This window comes from Dipodomys merriami, unplaced genomic scaffold (assembly GCF_024711535.1).
Source record: "Dipodomys merriami isolate MVZ:Mamm:240054 unplaced genomic scaffold, mDipMer1.0.p SCAF_70, whole genome shotgun sequence".
NCBI classification, from domain to species: Eukaryota; Metazoa; Chordata; class Mammalia; order Rodentia; family Heteromyidae; genus Dipodomys; species Dipodomys merriami.
In genome coordinates, this window is record NW_027206291.1 from 1,629,533 (window position 1) to 1,647,038 (window position 17,506).

The window sequence follows — 17,506 nt, forward strand, 5'->3', positions numbered from 1 at the left end:
CCCTGCACAGAGACAGAGGTCGGCAGGGATGAAGAGGGGGGCAGGGATGAAGAAGGGGGCCAGAATGCTAATGGAAGCCGCCGTCCAGGGACTGGACCAGCTCAGGATCGCCGCCCGCCACCGCTGACCAGCCACCTCTTGAGCAATGGGGCCTGCACCCCATCTGCCCAATCCCCACCCCCATGTGTGTGTGTGTACGTGCGTGTGCGTGTGTGTGCGTGTGTGTGTGTTGCTCGTGGGGCTTGCACTCACTGGGCTTTTTCACTCATACCTGGTGCTCTACCACTTGAGCCATGCCTCTCCTTCTGGCTTAAAAAAATATTTTTTCTTTTTTTCTGTCAGTTGTGGGGCGTGAACTCCGGGCCTGGGCGCTGTGCCTCAGCTCTTCAGCTCAAGGCGAGCATCGTAGCACTTGAGGCACAGCGCCACTCCAGGTTTCTGGTGGTTCCTTGGAGATAAGAGTGTCACAGCCTTTCCTGCCCGGGCTGGCTTTGAACCGTGATCCTCAGATCTCAGCCTCCCGAGTAGCTGGGATGACAGGCGTGTGCCTCTGACACCGGCTCATTATTTTGATTTTTAATTCTGGTACTGGTTGCTCTCACGCTCGGCCCCCACCAGAGCCCCACCCCAGCCTTGTGTGTGCACGGCGCTTCGTGTTTGCCAGCCTCTCTGTGGGACCCCGGCCGGCCTGGACCTCCAAACCTCCTGCCCCAGCCTTCCAAGGGCTGGGATTATAGGCCGGCACTATCAGGCACTGGTCATTTGGGGGGTCATCTGTTTTTCCTCCCGCCCAAGCATGGTCCTCAGGGCTGGGCCGTGCTTCCTGTGTTCGCTGGGGAGAGGCGTGCATCGGTGGGGGGTGGAGGGGTGGGGGGAGTGTGGATCGGTGCTGTGTGGGGCTCTGGGAGCAGTGTGAATCGGTGGCGGGGTTTCCACGAGCAGCACCGGCTCCTGGCTTGTGTGCGGTGATGAAGAGGACGGGCAGGCCTTCAGGAAGGATGTATGTGAGGGGGACGCTTGCACTGGCTTTTGGGGGGCCAGGACAGCTGCAGGGGTGCACAGCGGTACTGGGGGCTGAGTCTCCACAGGGCCGCCGGCCTCGGGCCTGGGCACTGGCGGGCAGCGGACGCGTCCACTCACAGCCAAGGCCGCTGCCCCTCTGGCCCAGGCCCCCGTGGGGTCTCCTCCCTGCCCCTGCCCGTGCCCCAGAGCCGCTTCCCACCCCGCGTCCTGCTTCCTCACACCCCCGCCATCTTCTGCACCACGCACAACCCCCCGGGGTGCTCTTCATCTGCACTGTTACTGGTTTTGGGGTCCTGGGGTGGAGCCAGGGCCCTGATGGTGGCGGGCACGTGGCGGCCTGGCCAGGCTCCCACACACGTGCAGCACGCGCCGCGGCGGTGCCAGGTCTGTATCAGAAGGAATCCCATTCGTGTCTGCTGATGCTCGAGGAGTTGGCGCCCCGTGGAGTGGGGGCCAGCCCAGAAACCCAAGCAAAAGCGTGAGCCGCCTGGCAAAGCTCCTCGCTGCAGCGAACTTGACCCCAGGCAGCTACCCAGCCCGGGCCTTGCCAAGCACACCCTCAGCATGGTGCGTGTGTGTGCACCTGCGTGTGTACACACTCACACACTGCTGCTGGGGCTTGAACTCAGGGCCTGGCGCCGTCCCCGAGCTTCTGTGCTCAGAGCTGATGCCCTGCCATTGGAGCACAGCTCCACTTCCAGTTTTTGCTGGTTCATTGGAGATAAGAGTGTCACAGACTTTCCTGCCCAGGCCGGCTTTGACCGCCATCCTCAGATCTCAGCCCCCCTAGTAACTAGGATGGCAGGGTGAGCCGCCAGCGTCCTCTCCTGGCGTATTTTGTCACTGCAGCCCCGGCTGCATCTGGATTTCAGGCCGCCTCGCAGCAGGCTCCTGTCTTGAAAAAGGGAAAAGGCACACGCCCGGGAGGCGCGGGTCTTACACGGCTCCTTCAGGCACAGTTCCGAAGCCACTACCAGCTGCTTGGTGGCGGCTTGGCACAGCCTGGCGAATGCTGGCCCCCTGTGGGTGAGGGCTTGCTTGGGCTCAGCCACGGAAGGCGGCTGGCAGCCCCGCGAGGACTCTTTCTGGCTTGGGGACCGCCGCCTCAGGCCCGTCTGTGCCCAGGTCTCTGCTCACGTCTGGCCGGGGAGCGGTGTGTTGTCAGAGTGTGCCTGCCGGGAGGTGGCCGACACAGTCATCCTGCCACCCAGGCTTCCGCCCCCCAGCCTGCAAGGCTGTCAGGGCTGTCCACAGGGCCCCTGTGTCCCGTCCCCCCGCCCTGCCCCCCCACTCCCCTCCCCCCCGCTCCCCTCCCCTCCCCCCCCGCTCCCCCCCCCCCCCTGGCTTCCTCCAGACTGAGCACCCAGGTGGGGTCGTGGCTCTGCTGACCTTGCCTCTTTGGGGGTTTTTTTGTCAGTCCTGGGACTTGAACTCAGGGCCTGGACGCTGTTCCTGAAGTTTTTTGTTTTTTTTTTGCCCAAGGCTAGCAATCTACCACTTGAGCCGTGGCGCCACTTCCAGATTTTTCTGTGTATGTGATGTTAAGGAATCAAACCCAGGGCCGCATGCATGCGAGGCAAGTGCTCTACCACTGAGCCACAGCGCCACTTCTGGTTTTCTGGTGGTTTATTGGAGATAAGAGTATAGGGGAGGGCTGGGAAGGTGGCTCAGTGGCAGAGCGCTTGCCTTGCATGCATGAGGCTCTGGGTTCGATTCCTCAGCACCACATAAGCAAAAAGAAAAAAGCCGGAAGTGGCGCTGTGGCTCAAGTGGTAGAGCGCTAGCCTTGAGCTGAAGAACTGAGGGACAGCGCCCAGGCCCAGAGTTCAGGCCCCACGACCGGACCCAAAAACAAAAAAAAAAGAGTCTAGGGGACTTTCCTGCCCGGGCTGGCTTTGAACTGTGATGCTCAGCTCTCAGCCTCCTGAGTAGCTGGGGTGACAGATGTGAGCCAGAGTGCCAGAGTGCACCACCATCATCACCTCGCCACCCGTGTGTGTGTGTGTGTGTGTGTGTGTGTCCATGTGTCCTGGAGATTGAACTCAGGGCCTGGTGTGTGTGTGTGTGTGTGTGTGTGTGTGTGTGTGTGTGTGTGTGTGTGTGTGTGTGTGTGTGTGTGTGTGTGTGTGTGTGTGTGTGTGTGTGTGTGTGTGTAGGTCACGCATGCTGAGGCAGGCTTGTGGAGCGCGCCCTGACCCTGCGGTGCTTTCATTCACAGATTCCCGGTGGGAATCCGCTCTACGAGTCCTACTACAAGCAGGTAAGCACCGTCCCCACCCTGCCCCCAGCAGCCCGGCCACGCCACCCGCACCCCCCGCCGCTCAGCGCACCTTGCCCCCTCCAGGTGGACCCAGCCTACACCGGGAGAGTGGGGGCCAGCGAGGCCGCGCTTTTCCTCAAGAAGTCGGGGCTCTCCGACATCACCCTTGGGAAGGTATGGCGGGGTGCACGTGTGCGTGCGTGTGTGTGTGTGCGTGCACTCGGGGAGTGTGTGAGAGTGAGCATGCCGTGATTTCTCCTCCTTGGCGGCCCCCATGCTCTCCCTGGGGCTGGTTACCCAGGTGCGTGGTGCCCTCCTGTAATCCCCGCACGGGGAACGGGAGGCTGGAGGGCTGGGAGGGCGCTGCTGCCCCACCCCGACTCCTCGGCCACGGCCTGTGTGCCTGTGGGGCGCGGTGCCCCCCACTCCCCCCCCCCGGCGGAGGCGTGGCGGGTGGCGGGGTCACAGCACCTCCGTGTCTCCGCAGATATGGGACCTGGCCGACCCAGAAGGTAAAGGGTTCTTGGACAAACAGGTATTTATTGACGCGCGCGCGCGCAGGCTCGGGCTGGTGCGGGGACCCCGGCCGCCCCCAGGGCCACCACCCCTGTACCTCCTGCCAAGGCAGCGGTCTAACAGTCGGGGGTTCACTGTGGACCCCTTGAGTCACGCCTCCTCCCCAACCCATCTTGTAGAAGCCAGCCCGGCCGGCCCGTGCGGCGCAGCCCCGCCCTCGCCAGACCCCCCTCTCCCCCCTACCCCCCCGTACTGCATGGAAAGCCGTGGCCCGCGGGTGCCCCATCCCTCGTCGTGGGGCGCGGGTGCCCGGGGGGGGGTCACCTCGTGTGAGCCGCCGTCCTGGGGGTTGGAATGGACCCCACACACCTGCGGTCCCCGGCCGGCCCGTGGTGACGCCGCCCTTTGGCTTGCAGGGCTTCTACGTGGCCCTCAGGCTGGTGGCCTGCGCGCAGAGCGGCCACGAAGTCGCCCTGAGCAACCTGAGTCTCACCATGCCGCCCCCCAAGTTTGTGAGTGTCCTCCCCGCACCCCAGCACGTGCGGCCGGCCGGCCAGCTCGCCCACTGGCCTCTGTGCGCCCCACTGGCCTATCCCTTCCAGAACCTTCCCGGGCCCCGCGCACCCCTGTGGCACGACATCTGTGCGTGCGTCCATCCCGCAGCCTGGCAGAGGCGCAGCTTCAGCCCCTCGCCACAGCCCCCCAGTCAGCGCCGCAGGCCCCTCACCCCTGACCACAGCGGCCTCTCCTCCCCAGCAGGACACCAGCAGCCCGCTGATGGCCACGCCGCCGCCCGCCGACACCCACTGGGCCGTGAGGGTGAGTCCCACCCGGAACCTCGCTGGCCCCGGGGCGTCCAGTCCCGTCTAGCCTGTCTGGTGCTGTCTGTCTGGTCCTGTCCGGTCTTTCCAAGCCTGCCCTGCCCTGCCCTGCCCTGCCCTGCCCTGCCCTGCCCTGTCCTGTCTGGTCCTGTCCTATCTGATCCTGTCCTGTCTTCTCCGGTCCTGTCTGTCTGGTCCTGTCCTGTCCTGTCTGGTCCTGTCCTGTCCTGTCTTCTCCGGTCCTGTCTTTCTAGTCCTGTCCCGTCTGGTTCAGCCCTGTCCTGTCCCATCTGGTCCTGTGACCTCTGCAGTAGGTGTGCCATCCCCAGCTGCCCCTGGGCCGCAGTTGGGTTCCTGCGTCTGTGGCTCCCTTTGTGTTGTGGGGCCGCCTGGCTTAGGCTCTCTCTGCTAGGCCCCGGGCCCGCGCGCGCGCTCGCTTCCCACACAGGGTCTGGCAGTGCCCTGACGCTTCCGCGTGGCTCCCACGCACGCCTGCCCATCCTGGGGTGAAGCCATCTGGGGTTTTTTTAATTCTTTTTTATGCTTTGCCCCGGCTGGTCTTTTTCTCTTGTTGTTGTCAGTTGTGGGGCTTGAACTCTGGGCCTGGGTGCTGTCCCTGCGCTCTTCAGCTCAAGGCGAGCGCTCCACCGCTGGAGCCACAGCGCCATTTCTGGTTTCCTACTGGGTCATTGGAGATAAGAGTCTCACGGTCTTCCCTGCCCGGGCTGGCTTTGAACTGTGATCCTCAGACCTCAGCCTCCTGAGTAGCTGGGATGACAGGCGTGAGCTGCTGGTGCCGGCTGCCCTGGCTGATCTGAGCCATGATCCTCCTGCATCAGCCTCCACAGCGCCACCACCCATGGCCATTGTTACTATTTTTTTAATTGCCATGGGGGGCTGGGGTCCTTGTTAGCACGGGGCCGTGTGTCCCCCAGCCCCAGCCCCAGAGAGGGGTACGGGGTGTGGGGTGCGAGCTTTTATTTTCGAGAGCAGGTCTGCTGCGGCAGACCCGGCCTCCGCCAGCTCGCGCCCCACTGCCCCCCACCCCCACCCCCACCCCCTGCTCTTGCTGGTTGTTCAGAATGGAAATTGGGAGAGCCTGAGCCTGAGTGTGCATGTTTGTGTGTGCACGTGCGTGTGCACGTGTCTGTGCGCATGCATGCACACCTTCCAGCTTCTGTTGCTCTCGTTGCTCGCTGCTTTGCGGCCAGCGATTCTCAGCACACGCCCACTATTTGCAAAGACAAGAGGAAGGGTCCTGTGGGTGAGTACGCCTGCAGTCCCAGCCTCTTCGGTGAGGCAGGCCCATCCCGACCTTGCTCTGCTTCTGGAGGAGGTGAGGGAGCGGGCACAGGGTCCCCCCTCGCCCGGGCACCCCCCCCTTTCCCAGCCACCTCCTGAGCTGCCCCGGCCAGGCTCATGTGGCCCCCTGTGATGGCGTGCACACGAACCCCGCCCCCAGGGCTCCGCACCCATCTTCTTGTTGTTTTTCTGTTTGTGTCTGTTTTGGGGAAACAAAATCTAGCTATGCAACCCAGGCTGGCCTCGAACTTGATCCTTCTGCCTCCACTTCCCATCCTCATTCTCTCAGGGCATCTTTGTTGCAGCTTTGTTCCCTGGGGTGGGTGGGGGTGGGGCGGGAGGGCGCTGGTCCGCAGGGTGGGGTGCAGGGGCTTCTCTCTGGGCAGTGTAGACGCTGCGTGGTCCTGGAAAGGGCTGCCCGGGACCCTATCCCTACTGTGCTGGGGTCCTGGCAGGTGGGGCTGGGTGTGGCAGGATGCAGTGGGAGGGGGTGTAGTGGGGGATGGGACCAGCACCACAGACCCAAGGGGGGCTCTGTTGCGCACAGCCCTCCCCTTCTCTGTCTTCTCATTTTTTTTTTTTTTTTGCGGGTCCAGTTGTGGGCCTGAACTCTGGGCCTGGGCGCTGTCCCTCAGCTCTTCAGCTCAAAGCTAGCGCTCTACCACTTGAGCCACAGCGCCACTTCCGGCTTGTTTTTTGCTTATGGGATGCTGAGGAATCAAACCCAGGGCCTCATGCATGCAAGGCAAGCGCTCTACCACTGAGCCACCTTCCCAGCCCCTTCTCATTTTTTTTTTATTTCCTTGAACTTTTTTTTGGGGGGGGGTCCGGTCGTGGGGCCTGAACTCTGGGTCTGGGTGCTGTCCCTCAGCTCTTCTGCTCAAGGCTAGCGCTCTACCACTTGAGCCACAGCGCCACTTCCGGCTTTTTTTTTTTTTTGCTTATGGGATGCTGAGGAATCAAACCCAGGGCCTCATGCATGCAAGGCAAGCGCTCTACCACTGAGCCACCTTCCCAGCCCCTGAACTTATTTTTTTGTGAAGCGAGCGCCTACACTCCCGCGTCCTAGGCAGGCTCTACCCCCTGAGCCAGCCTCCACTCGTTTTTACTTCAGTTTTCTCTCCATAGGGCTTCGCGGTAGGCCTGGGCCATGGTCTTATTTACAGTTCACACACCTCATCACCCTAGCTTTTTATTGGTTGAGACCGATGCTCCTGAACTGATCTGGCCTTGAACCAAGGTCCTGCTGATCTCTGCATCTTGAATAGCAAGGATTACGGGTGTAATCCTTTGTGCTCGGCCTTGAATTTTTTATTTTTACTGTGCTGAGGAGGGAAGCCAGGGCCTCACCCCTGTTAGTCAAATGATTTTCCACTCAGCCATCCCCTCAGCCTCAGTGTTTCTTTTGTGCTGATACTGATTCTTGAACTCGGGGCCTGGGCGCTGGCCCTCAGCTCTTCAGCTCAAGGTGAGCGCTCTACCACTTGAGCCACAGCGCCACTTCCATCTTTCTGAGCGGTTTACTGGCACGGCCTTCCCTGCCTGGGCTGGCCTTGAACCGCGACCCTCAGACCTCAGCCTCCTGAGCAGCTGGGATGGCAGGCGCGAGCGCCGGCGCCGGGCTCTACAGTTCTTTCAGCACCGGGCCACTGGAGCCACAGTTCTGCTTCTGGCTTTTTCGGTGCTTCACTGGAGATGGTCTCACAGCCTTCCTGCCCAGGCTTTGAGCCCTCGGCTTCCGGAGTGGCTGATTGCAGGCGTGAGCACGCTGCCGGCTCCCGTGTCTTCATGGCTGCAAAACGCATCTCTGTGCGGCGCCCGCCGCCCGTCCCGCGGGGAGCTTGCTCGTCTCCCAGCCCCGCGGCCGTGCGCGAGGCCGGCGCGGGCCCGAGGAGGGGGCCGGGCGGGGCGGGAGGACGCGGGGGCTCCCCGGGCCCGCCCGCGCTCAGGCCGCTGCTCGCTGCCCCCGCAGGTGGAGGAGAAGGCCAAGTTCGACGGCATCTTTGAGAGTCTCCTGCCCATCAACGGCCTGCTGTCGGGGGACAAGGTGAAGCCGGTGCTCATGAACTCCAAGCTGCCGCTGGACGTGCTGGGCAGGGTGAGGCGCGGGCGGTGAGCCGCGGCCCGGGGCTCGGCGGGAGCGCACAGCCTCGGGGCGGCGCCGGGCTGAGTTCGAGTCCCAGAACCAGCACGAAAGGAAACTTGAAATCAAAACCCAGTCCCACGCGCCCGCGCATGCGTGCACTCGTGGAGGCCCCTCCACCGCAGCGTGCTCGTTCACACGCCTGCGCATGCGTGCACTCGTGGAGGCCCCTCCACCGCAGCGTGCGCGTCCACGCGCCTGCGCATGCGTGCACTCGTGGAGGCCTCTCCACCGCAGTGTGCGCGTCTGCGCATGCGTGCACTCGTGGAGGCCCCCTCCACCGCAGTGTGCGCGTCCACGCGCCTGCGCATGCGTGCACTCGTGGAGGCCCCTCCACCGCAGCGTGCGCGTCCACGCGCCTGCGCATGCGTGCACTCGTGGAGGCCCCTCCACCGCAGCGTGCTCGTCCACGCGCCTGCGCATGCGTGCACTCGTGGAGGCCCCTCCACCGCAGCGTGCGCGTCCACGCGCCTGCGCATGCGTGCACTCGTGGTGGCTCCTGACGGTCCCCGTTCAGCTGCACCGCTCAGGCTGGAAGGAGAGGCGGAGTCCTGTGGGCTCCTTTCTCAGCCCACGCTGAGCGCCGCGCGCTGGCTCTGCCGGTGGCACCCGGTGGGTCACAGGGCCGGCAGGGTGGGGAGAAGGGTCCTGTGTGGCCGTGGGGAACCGAGGTTCCCAGAGCCCCTCCCCAGCCGGGCGCTCGGGGCCGGGCGCGCGCAGCTGTCCCCCACACGGAGGGGCGGGGTCACCCTGCACCACCCTCGCCGACCCCGCCCGGCCTGTGCCCGCAGGTCTGGGACCTCAGCGACATCGACAAGGACGGCCACCTGGACCGGGACGAGTTTGCCGTGGTAGGCCCCGGGCCCCGACCCCCCACCGCCGCCCAGTGCCCCCAGATGACGGGCCCCAGGCCCCGAACCCCCACCGCCGCACAGTGCCCCCAGATGACAGGCCCCGAACCCCCACCGCCGCACAGCGCCCCCCGATGACAGGCCCCGGGCCCTGATCCCCCACCGCTGCACAGCGCCCCCAGACGACAGATCCCAGGCCCCGACCCTGAGATGCACAGCGCCCACACATGACAGACTCCAGGCCCCACCGCCACACAGCACCCCCACATGACAGACTCCGGGCCCCACTGCCACACAGCACCCCCAGATGACAGACCCCTGGCCCCAATCCCCAGACGCACAGCACCCCCAGATGACAAATCCCAGACGCACAGCGCCCCCAGATGACAGACCCTGGGCCCCGATCCCCCTACTGCCTCACAGCACCCCCAGATAACAGACCCTGTGCCCCGATCCCCAGACTCACAGTGCCCCCAGATGACAGACCCCGGGCCCCGACCCCCCCACACACAGAACCCCCAGGTGACAGACCCCAAGCCCCACCACTGCACAGCGCCCCAGATCACAGACCCTGGGTCCCAACGGCCCCCAACCCCCAGATGCACAGAGCCTCCAGATGACAGATCCCGGGCCCTGACCCCTTCCACACACACAGAGCCCCCAGGTGACAGACCCCAGGCCCCGACACACCCCACACACACACACACAGAGCCGCCAGGTGTCAGACCCCGGGCCCTGACACCCCCCCAGCCGCACAGCGCCCCCAGATGGCAGACCCTGGGCCCTGGATGGCCCCACGCCAAGTGGCAAGGCACAGACCTGTAGTCCCCGCACCCGGTTGAGTGGCACGGAGCCTCCGAGCCGGGACGCTGGCTAGGCACAGGCGTTGCAGGAGCGGCCCCGCCTTGTAGAACTTTCTGGGTCGTATGTCTGGACCCTGAAGAGACTGAGGACGGCAAAGCCTCAGGTGTAGAGAGCGAGCTTGGCCGCATGCCCTGGCGCCTGCAGCCCCTGCACAGACATCGGGACGCCCCACGGGGACCAGGGGCGGGGCCCACGGAGGGGGGCGTGCCCTCACCCCGTGGTCTGGCCCACAGGCCATGCACTTGGTGTACCGGGCGCTGGAGAAGGAGCCGGTGCCCTCCGCGCTGCCCCCCGCCCTCATCCCGCCCTCCAAGAGGAAGAAGGCCGCGTTCCCCGGCGCCGTGCCCGTGCTGCCCGCTAGCCCCCCGCCCAAGGACAGCCTGCGCTCCACGCCCTCCCACGGCAGCGTGAGCAGCCTCAACAGCGCGGGCAGCCTGTCCCCCAAGCACGGTGCCAAGCAGCCGCAGGTAACGCGCCGCCAGGCCTGTCTAAGCACCAGGGCCCGAACTCGCGGCCTTGGCTTGCCCAGTGGGCTCTCCGCCGCTGCGGGCCGCGTGTCTGGAGAGGGCCTCGCTTCCCTCCCTGCTGCGCCCGGCCTCCACCTGTTTGTCTTGCGGCTCACATCTTAGCTGGGACGATAGGCACTCAGCACTGTGCCTGGCACTCTTTTTTTTTTTTTTTTTGTCAGTCATGGGGCTTGAACTCTGGGCCTGAGCGCTGTCCCTCAGCTCTTCAGCTCAAGGCGAGCACTCTACCACTTGAGCTACAGCGCCACTTCCGGTTTTCTGGTGGTTTATTGGAGATAGGAGTCTCACGGTCTCTCCTGCCCGGGCTGGCTTTGAACCGCGATCCTCAGATCTCAGCCTCCTGAGTAGCTAGGATTACAGGCGTGAGCCACCAGCGCCCGGCTTGCCTGGCACTCTTGAGAAGAGGGTCTCGTGAGCGTTTGTGTCCAGGCTGGCTTTGAACAGTGATCCTCCCATTCTCCCAAGTAGCAAGGGTTACAGCCATGACTTAGGATGAGATAGATGTTCTCCCTCTCCCTCTCCCTCTTTCCCCCCTCCCTCTCTCTCTCTCTGCCTTAGTGCTTGAACTTAGGGCCTGGGCGCTCTCCCTCAGCTCTTCAGCTCAAGGTGAGCGCTCTACCACCTGAGCCACAAGCCACTTTTGGTTTTCTCCTGGTTTATCAGAGATTAAGACTCTGAGCGATTGTCCTGCCCAGGCTGGCTTTGAACCTTGATTCCCAGCTCTCAAGCCTCCTGAGTAGCTGGGATGTGAGGCGTGAGCCCCTGACACCTGGCTGGTGTCATCTGGCATCAGCGGCTCTGGCATGCAGCACCTTCGCCCATTTCCGGTGCTGTAGTGGAGTCCCTCGGCCTCAGAGCAAAGGCTCAGCTGGGGGCCGGGCCTCATGGCTGTCATCCAGGCTGCCTGGGAGGCTGAGATGGGAAGGACCGTGTCTGAAGCCAGCCTGCAGAGCGGCGGCGTGGGCCTGTCAACCCAGCAACCACGGGAAGCCCAAAACTAGACCAGCATAAAGCAGGACTGGGGCCTAGCTCCAGTGGTGCAGAGCCCTGAGTTCACACCCTGAGCGAGGGCGCAGGTCAGGCCCGCACTCCAGGCTCCATGCGCCAGGGAGGCTGGGCGCTTCTTTGCCGGGATCACAGGCGTGTGCTGCCCTGCCTGGCTTGCGTGCCTTTTCCTAGGAAACCAGGGCAGGTGGTGCCGGAGGCCAGGGCCGTGTGCGTGGCCTCCAAGCTCACCCCCGCGCTCCTGCTTTCCCAGGCCGTGTCCCTTCCAGTGCGGGGTCAGGGCCGGCGGAGGCGCCCCTCAGTGCCACAGCGCGCAGGCGTGGGCGGGGCTCTGGGGCGGGGCTAGGGCCAGCAGGGGCGGGGCTAGGGCCAGCGGGGGCGGGGCTGAGGCGGCCCTCCCGTTGCAGCCGGCCGCGGCCTGGGTGGTGCCCGTGGCGGACAAGCTGCGCTTCGACGAGGTCTTCCTGCAGACCGACCTGGACCTGGACGGCTACGTGAGCGGCCACGAGGTGAAGGACATCTTCATGCACTCCGGCCTCACCCAGAGCCTGCTGGCGCACATCTGGTGAGGCGCGGGCCCGGGGTCAGGGTCAGCCTCCCTCCCCCCCCCCCCCCGCGGCGCTGGCCTCCGCCGGGCTCCGCCAGGGCGGCGCGGCGGGGCTGTGCCGGCTCAGTGACGGGCCCCCCAGACTCGGACACCCCTCGCCCGCCTCAGCCCCCAGTAGCGGGGTGCGGGTGCCCCCTGGCCGGTCAGGAGCTGAGGACACCCCTGTGGGCCGGCCCGGCGCCCCTCCGCTGGCCGGCGTGGGGCCCGGCGGAGGCCGAGGCCGGCCCCGCGGTCTGGCGCTCCGTGTGTAACCGCACCCCACGTTTCTCCAGGGCCCTGGCCGATACGAGGCAAACGGGGAAGCTAAGCAAAGACCAATTCGCGCTCGCTATGTATTTCATTCAGCAGAAGGTCAGCAAGGGCGTGGACCCGCCGCAGGTCCTCTCGCCGGACATGGTCCCGCCCTCGGAGAGAGGCGCGCCCCTGCCGGTGAGTGCGCCCCGGCCCGCCCCGCCTCCCCGGCCCGGGCCCCGCCCCCTGCTCCCTGTGGCCCCGGACCGCTCCGCCCCTGCTCTGTGCCCCAGGCCACGCCCCCTGCTCCCTGTGGTCCCGGGCCCGCCCCCGCCCCTGCTCTGTGCCCCAGGCCACGCCCCCTGCTCCCTGTGGTCCCGGGCCCGCCCCCGCCCCTGCTCTGTGCCCCAGGCCACGCCCCCTGCTCCCTGTGGTCCCGGGCCCGCCCCCGCCCCTGCTCTGTGCCCCAGGCCACGCCCCCTGCTCCCTGTGGTCCCGGGCCCGCCCCTGCTCTGTGCCCCAGGCCACGCCCCCTGCTCCCTGTGGCCCCGGACCGCTCCGCCCCTGCTCTGTGCCCCAGGCCACGCCCCCTGCTCCCTGTGGTCCCGCCTCCTGCATCCTAGGCCCCGCCCCTGCAGCCCAGGCCCCGCCCCATCCCTGTAGCCCTGCACCCTGCAGCCCAGGCAAGGTGGTGCTGCCCCTCCCGTCCCCAGGGCCCGGATGGCTGCGGGTGTCCCTGCCCCGCACTGAGACCTCCAGAGCCCACCCTGCGCCCCAGCCCCGGTGCCGCCGCCCTCAGTGACGGCCTGTCTGACCCTAGGACAGCTCCAGCTCGCTGGGCCCCGGGGAGTTCACGGGAGTGAAGGAGCTGGACGACATCAGCCAGGAGATCGCCCAGCTGCAGAGGTGCGGGCTGGCCCTGGCAGCGGGCGGGCCGGCGCCTGTGCTGGACCCCATTTCTCACTCACTCGTTTGTCTTGGTCTCAGGGAGAAGTTTTCCCTGGAACAGGACATTCGGGAGAAGGAGGAGGCGATCCGACAGAAAACCAGTGAAGTCCAGGTATCGCCATCCTCTGGGGGCCAGGCCCAGAACTCGGGGCTTCTCAGTCACCCATAAGATGTTCTGGTTCTGGGGAGAGAACCAGGGGCTAGAGCGCACCAGGAGAGCGCCCATTGAGAGTCTGCCTCCAGCCAGCTCCATTTGCTTTCCCCCTCCTTCCCTTTCTCTATCTCTTTCTTTGTCTGGTACTGAGACCTGAACTCAGGGCTAATGATTGTTTGGCTTCCTTGCTCAGCTACCGCTCTGTTCTTTGAATCACACCTCAATTTTTTGTTGGTTACCTGAAGATGGAATCCCCAGAACTTTCCTGCCTGGGCTGACTTCAATCTTTGATCCTCTAAATCTCAGCCTCCTACGCAGTTATGATCACAGGCCCAAGCCACCAATACTTGGCTCAGTGCACCATTATTTTGTGTGCCAATCGTAGGACTTGAACTCAGGGCCTGAGTGTATCCCTTAGCCTTTTTGCTCTCTGTTTGAGCCTTTTTACGCTCTGTTATTTGAGCCACAGCTCTACTTCCAGCTTTTTGGTGGTCCACTGCAGATCAGAATCTCATGGTCTTGGCTGCCTGGGCTGGCTCTGAACCTCGGTCCTCAGATCCTCAGCCTTTTGAGTAGCTGGGATTGCAGGTGTGAGCCCCCAGCGCCAGGCCGCCCTCCCTCCCCCCCACCCCCCCCCCCACTGATTTGTCATCCGGGTCATCATGAGCTGACTTTGTCACGTACCCACCCCTGTCCCCCAGGAACTCCAGAACGACCTGGACAGGGAGACGAGCAGTCTGCAGGAGCTGGAGGCGCAGAAGCAGGACGCGCAGGACCGCCTGGACGAGATGGACCAGCAGAAGGCCAAGCTCCGGGACATGCTGAGCGACGTCAGGCAGAAGTGCCAGGACGAGACCCAGATGGTGTGTGTGACCCCCACCACACACGACCTCCTGTGACCCCCCCCCACACACGACCTCCTGTGACCCCCACACCCACACACGACCTCCTGTGACCCCCCCACACACGACCTCCTGTGACCCCACACCCACACACGACCTCCTGTGACCCCCCCCACACACGACCTCCTGTGACCCCCACACCCACACACGACCTCCTGTGACCCCCCACACCCACACACGACTTCCTGTGACCCCCACCCACACATGACCTCCTGTGACCCCACACCCACACACGACCTCCTGTGACCCCACACCCACACACGACCTCCTGTGACCCCACACCCACACACGACCTCCTGTGACCCCCCCACACACGACCTCCTGTGACCCCCCCACACACACGACCTCCTGTGACCCCACCTTCCCACACACCAAGGCCCCAGGCCTGGGACGCACAGGGTGGGGTGCCGGCCCCCCCTCCTGTCCGTGCTGCTTGCCATGCGGGGGCAGCAAGCAATCCTGAGAGCCACGCCCTCCCTGTGCACCTGGGCGGGACGACCCCCACCCCTCCCCACCCCCGCCGCCCGCCTTTCTGCATGGGGGTGGGGTCGCCATGAGGAAGCTCTGGGCCGGGCTGCTTTCTAGGTGAGGAGCTGCCTCCCTGCCATCCCCGCCACTCTCATTTTCCTGTCCCGTCCCGGCTTTGCGCTCAGGCAGTGGCTGGCTCCGCTGCCCCGTCCCACCTCCAGCCCTGGATTTTTTTTTTTTTTTTTTGGTCGGTCGTGGGGCTTGAACTCTGGGCCTGGGCGCTGTCCCTCAGCTCTTCAGCTCAAGGCGAGCGCTCTACCACTTGAGCCACAGCGCCACTTCCGGTTTTCTTGTGGTTTATTGGAGATAGGAGTCTCACAGTCTCTCCTGCCCGGGCTGGCTTTGAACCGCGATCCTCAGATCTCAGCCTCCTGAGTAGCTAGGATTACAGGCGTGAGCCACCAGTGCCCGGCCAGGCCTGGATTTTTGTGGTGGTTTTGTTTTGTTTTTTTTGTCACTCCTGGGACTTGAACTCAGGGACTGAGCTTCTTTTTGCTCAAGGCTGGCGCTCTGCCACTTGAGCCACAGCGCCACTTTGGGCTTTTTCTGTGTATGTGGTACTGAGGACTGGAACCCAGGACTTGATGCATGGTAGCGAGCGCTCGACCACTGAGCCGCCTTCCCAGCCCCTTGTTGGGTATTTTTTGGATTGGCTGTCTCTCCTTCAGGCGCTTCCTGGGCGCGACCTGCCAGTTAGGCTGACTTGTTCGGCGTGAGCCCCAGTCCCTCCTGCTCCTCCTTTGACAAGGGCTCTTGGGGCTTTCTGCCCAGGCTGGCCGCCAGCCGTGGTGCTTACTCTCACAGCCTGCTGAGCGGCTCACGCCCTGGTGCCTGGCTGGATCTTCGCTATGGACTTACTCCTTCTTATTTTATATTAAGCATTCATGTCTACACACACATTAAAGAGAAAGGGACCTAGGGGCCAGCTCTCCTCCCCCCTCGAGGCTGGCCTGCATTCGGCACCTTCCTGCCTCTGCCCCCCGGGATTGCAGGCCAGTGGCCCATCTCCGGCTCTGGCTGTGAGCTGACCTCTCACACCTGTGCTGGTAGGGGAGTCTGTCTGTGTGCGTGGTCACTGGCAGCTGAGTGCCTTTGTCCCCTTCTTTCAGATCTCGTCGTTGAAAACGCAAATCCAGTCTCAGGAGTCGGACCTGAGGAGCCAGGAGGAGGACCTGAGCCGAGCCCGGGCAGAGCTCACGCGTCTGCAGCAGGAGGAGACGCAGCTGGAGCAGAGCGTGCAGGCCGGGCGCGCGCAGCTGGACACCATCATCAAGTCCCTCCAGTCCACGCAGGACGAGATCAGCCAGGTACAGCAGAGGCTGCACGCATGCGCGTGATTCACTTGCTCTCCTCCCATCTGGCCCCCCATGCTGGGATGGCGGGCATGGGCCGCTCTGTCCCGAGGCCCTCAGGAGAGCAGCGTCTCCATGCGTCCCCTCGGTCCCACCCGGCCCCCACGTCCCCCACTCAGTCTCCTACACAGCCCAGCTGGGAGTCGCCAAGGGCTCTCGCAGTCTGGCACAATCCATGGGCCTCCCATTTTCAGCCTTCCAGGGAGCTAGGGTTACAGGCGTGAGCCTCAGCCCCGCGTACTCGGTATTTCTGGGGCTCTGTTTTTTGGAGAGACAGAAACAACAGTTAGGTAATGGCCTGAGGTCACAGGAGATCATAGCGGGTAAAATGTGCAGCCGCCCCCTGTGCCCAGTTCAGACCCGAATCCCTGCCGCTCTGGGGACTGAGGGCTAAGGATTGCATGTGAAGATTGGGTAGAAAGATCTACAAGGTTCCATCTCCATTAACCTGTAAAAAGCCAGTCAGGAGGCATGGTTTAAGTGGTAGAGCAGAAGCCTGAGACCCTGGGTTTTGTTTTTGGTTTTGTCAGTCGTGGGGCTTGAACTCGGCCTGGGCGCTGTCTCAGCTCAAGGCGAGTGCTCTACCCCTTGAACCACAGCACCACTTCCTGTTTTCTGGTAGTTAATTGGAGATCAGTTTTATGGACTTTCCTGCCTGGGCTGGCTTTGAACCTCGATCCTCAGATCTCAGCCTCCTGAGTAGCTAGCATGACAGGCGTGAGCCAGCAGTGCCCAGCTGAAGCCCTGGGTTATAATACCCAGTACTGGTTGGAAGGGAGGGAGGGAGGCAGGAAGCAAGGAAGGAAGGAGCAGGCATACAGGCTTGGCGTCTGCCAGGGGAAATCATGATGAGCCAGAGAGAATGGTGTGGGCCCAACAGGAACAGGTGGGGACACAGGGCAGCCCCCCACACCCATGCTCTGCCGCAGGCCCGGAGCGCGCTGGCGCAGTTGCAGGAGAGCCGCGTGGAGGCGCAGCGTGGCGTGGCGCGGTGCGAGCGGGCGCTGGACGGCGCGGGCCCGGCCGCCCCGGCTGACGGCGGTGGATTTGGAGCCATGGTAACGGTGGAGTAGACGCGACCGCGCCTGCAGCCCTGGCAGGTGCCCACGATGCCATCCTCGCCCCGCCCTGCCCCGTCCCACCCCACTGCCCTCGCTCCGCGCTCGGCTCCGCTCGCTGCCTAACAACTGGCCCAGGCCTCAGCCTGCCGGGCCTCCTGCGCCCCGAGGCCACGGTTGGGCCTCGGTCTCTCGGTCTCTTGGTCTCTCGGTCTCTCATCCACCTCTGCGGTCTGCCTTCCTCCTCCTGCCCCTCGGGCTTGGGCTGGCCTCGGCCTCCCTCTCCTCATCCTCTGTAACCTCTTCCTTCGCCGCCACCTCCTCTCTTCTCTACCCGCTACTCTGCTTGCGCCGCCGCCCGCCCTGCGCGTGCTTGGCGGCTCTGCGGCCCTGGGGGCCCTGGCGGCTCTGGGG

General features: G+C 64.4%; 1 protein-coding gene across 8 annotated transcripts in view; it reads left to right on the forward strand.

The window, feature by feature from the left end:
* The window catches only part of LOC138817653 (epidermal growth factor receptor substrate 15-like 1), a 36,621-nt gene that overhangs the window by 3,650 nt on the left and 15,465 nt on the right, over positions 1–17,506 (forward strand). For 6 of the 8 annotated variants that reach the window (XM_070008165.1, XM_070008167.1, XM_070008170.1 and 3 more), the window contains exons 2-16: positions 3,242–3,283; positions 3,368–3,457; positions 3,771–3,818; positions 4,216–4,311; positions 4,556–4,618; positions 7,895–8,020; positions 8,857–8,916; positions 10,014–10,247; positions 11,720–11,877; positions 12,192–12,348; positions 12,971–13,056; positions 13,138–13,210; positions 13,954–14,115; positions 15,792–15,989; positions 16,964–17,092. In XM_070008165.1, coding sequence (XP_069864266.1) covers positions 3,242–3,283; positions 3,368–3,457; positions 3,771–3,818; positions 4,216–4,311; positions 4,556–4,618; positions 7,895–8,020; positions 8,857–8,916; positions 10,014–10,247; positions 11,720–11,877; positions 12,192–12,348; positions 12,971–13,056; positions 13,138–13,210; positions 13,954–14,115; positions 15,792–15,989; positions 16,964–17,092 — 1,722 coding nt within the window. The remainder of the gene's footprint in view (positions 1–3,241; positions 3,284–3,367; positions 3,458–3,770; positions 3,819–4,215; positions 4,312–4,555; positions 4,619–7,894; positions 8,021–8,856; positions 8,917–10,013; positions 10,248–11,719; positions 11,878–12,191; positions 12,349–12,970; positions 13,057–13,137; positions 13,211–13,953; positions 14,116–15,791; positions 15,990–16,963; positions 17,093–17,506) is intronic. The other 2 variants (XM_070008168.1, XM_070008166.1) reach the window with 2 other exon arrangements.